The sequence below is a fragment of the Trichinella spiralis genome (genome assembly GCF_000181795.1).
Source record: "Trichinella spiralis strain ISS 195 chromosome Unknown Scfld2105, whole genome shotgun sequence".
NCBI classification, from domain to species: domain Eukaryota; kingdom Metazoa; phylum Nematoda; class Enoplea; order Trichinellida; family Trichinellidae; genus Trichinella; species Trichinella spiralis.
In genome coordinates this window covers 1-2,011 of record NW_003529044.1, presented here as the reverse complement: position 1 = coordinate 2,011, position 2,011 = coordinate 1, and the positions used below count along the sequence as shown (strand labels likewise).

The window sequence follows — 2,011 nt, the reverse complement described above, 5'->3', positions numbered from 1 at the left end:
AATGGTAACTAAAAGTTCAAACTTACAATGCAGCACCGTAGATAATAACTGTTCAATTAGAGAAATAAGCCAATGAGAGTGTTTCGAATGACAATGAACATAGCAACAAAAGTGGATTAGAGAAAGTGCAATTAAAAATGAGTACGTGCAAATCATTTGTTGTTAATAACGTTATCAAATTACAATGAACGAAAATTACACATAATTATATTATTATGTCACACCTTCTTAATTATTGGGGAGATAACAATGCTAAGACTTAAACAAAAGTGAATGAACATCTGGTCTGATATACAACAATAAATTACAAAATTAAGCTAAAGTTTGTTTATCATAACATCTATGTAGGACATCAGTGAAATCTACAGCTGGAAGAACAAAGCATTTCTTGTGAACACAAGCAAGTACGGGTCAGTAAGCTTAGCCAATGAAACAGCAGAGAAAACGATATCGTCCTTTGATGTTATGGCATTTAGATGAAACTCATTCTGCAAATCGGAAGAGCGAGAAGAATGTCGGATGTACGGGACGAGAACAAGGCGCCAAAAACCAACGAAGACGACCGTGCAGCAAAGGGAAATATGCAGGCACCATCGGTAAAAAAAGAAAAAAATCGTAAGTAGCAAACTTTGACCAATTTGTACAATAAGCAACAGAGGAAAAGTAACAAAATGCACTGAGAATCATTTGTACGTGTTGCGTAGGTTCATTGGAGAAGGCATAAAAATCATCTCATCTTAACATCTTCTACTATCAGTGCATAGGCTAGAAATTTAACTGGAATTGAATTCATTAATAACATAGGTGATTCTGAAATTTCTTTAATAAGGCTGCTAAAGGGAGTAAAACTGCGGTATACTGCATGACTGCAATGTCATTTTCAAAATTATTTGCTTTATTTTGTTTTAAGCATCAGAGAGCACTCTAAAGAAGGTTTTGAGCAGAAACAAAATTGCATTTTTAGATGTTCTTTTTTCTTCATCCAATATATTTTCATTTCATTTCTTTAATTACAACTATGAAATAAAAGAAAACTAAGTTATTTTTGATACGCCATGACACATTAGTTTAAATAACAGCAATTTCAAATATGATTTACATGCATATGCAACATATGAGATTTCCTTAAATTCAGTTACATACCATTCTACAAATATATTAAACAACATGATTGTTTCAGAAACAAGTAAAAATTTGACAGAAGAAGAAAGGATCATGCTGATGATGAAGGAATCCACAGAAGCATACGATCCAAAATAGTAAGTAAAATACAGAGTTGTGATCATTTATAAATATCATCTTTTAGTTATGTAAAAATTCCTGAAAGGAAACGAAAATCAGCATGGTCATCTTACTGCAAGCGGTGCAGGAAGGAAGGGCACTGCATACAGAATTGCCCACTGGTATGTTTATGTCATAATTAAGAAATCAGCTTTATAATTAATGGCAAATTTTCAATTTTTCAGCTGCATTACAAAAGAAGAAAAGACTGCTAGTAACAAGTAAAATCTATTAATTATTTAGGCAAATATAATGAAAATAATAATATTTCATTTAAATGTGATTTAAGTGCACAATTCACATAATCACTGAATCAATCTTTGCTTTTTAATTACTTATTTTTTGCATAAAAGCTCACAAAGTGAGCTGATTTTATAATTGCTCGTTGACTTTAATAATGCCTTTATTTTGGTGTAAGAATTTCATTTGCTTGATACGTACGGCAGATATGCATTTTGTTGATACAGAAAAAGTGACTGTGAATTTTCCAATGTCCTGGTGAAGAAAAAAGAAGAAGCGTGAAAGCCCGCCGCAATAGCTTAAAGCATATTATGCATTTATCATTTACAGTTTGATTGCAAACTGTATGTGCTCATCATTATTTTAGTATATTATTTGTTGTGTTTATTAATAAAAGTTCTAGTGCATTTGGAAGTACTTGATAAAATAATATTGTTTTAGGGCTGAAAAGGAAATATAATCGGGGTTAGATATGTAATATTACACATTA

The 2,011-nt window shown here is 31.4% G+C and overlaps 1 protein-coding gene across 1 annotated transcript; it reads left to right on the top strand.

The window, feature by feature from the left end:
- The first annotated feature begins 512 nt into the window (after positions 1-512).
- On the top strand, positions 513-1,496 carry Tsp_13798 (retinoblastoma-binding protein 6). The gene is made up of 4 exons (XM_003368690.1): positions 513-615; positions 1,181-1,259; positions 1,307-1,403; positions 1,467-1,496. The coding sequence occupies exons 1-4, from the start codon at positions 513-515 to the stop codon at positions 1,494-1,496; spliced, it is 309 nt and encodes a 102-aa protein (XP_003368738.1).
- Positions 1,497-2,011: the final 515 nt, after the last annotated feature.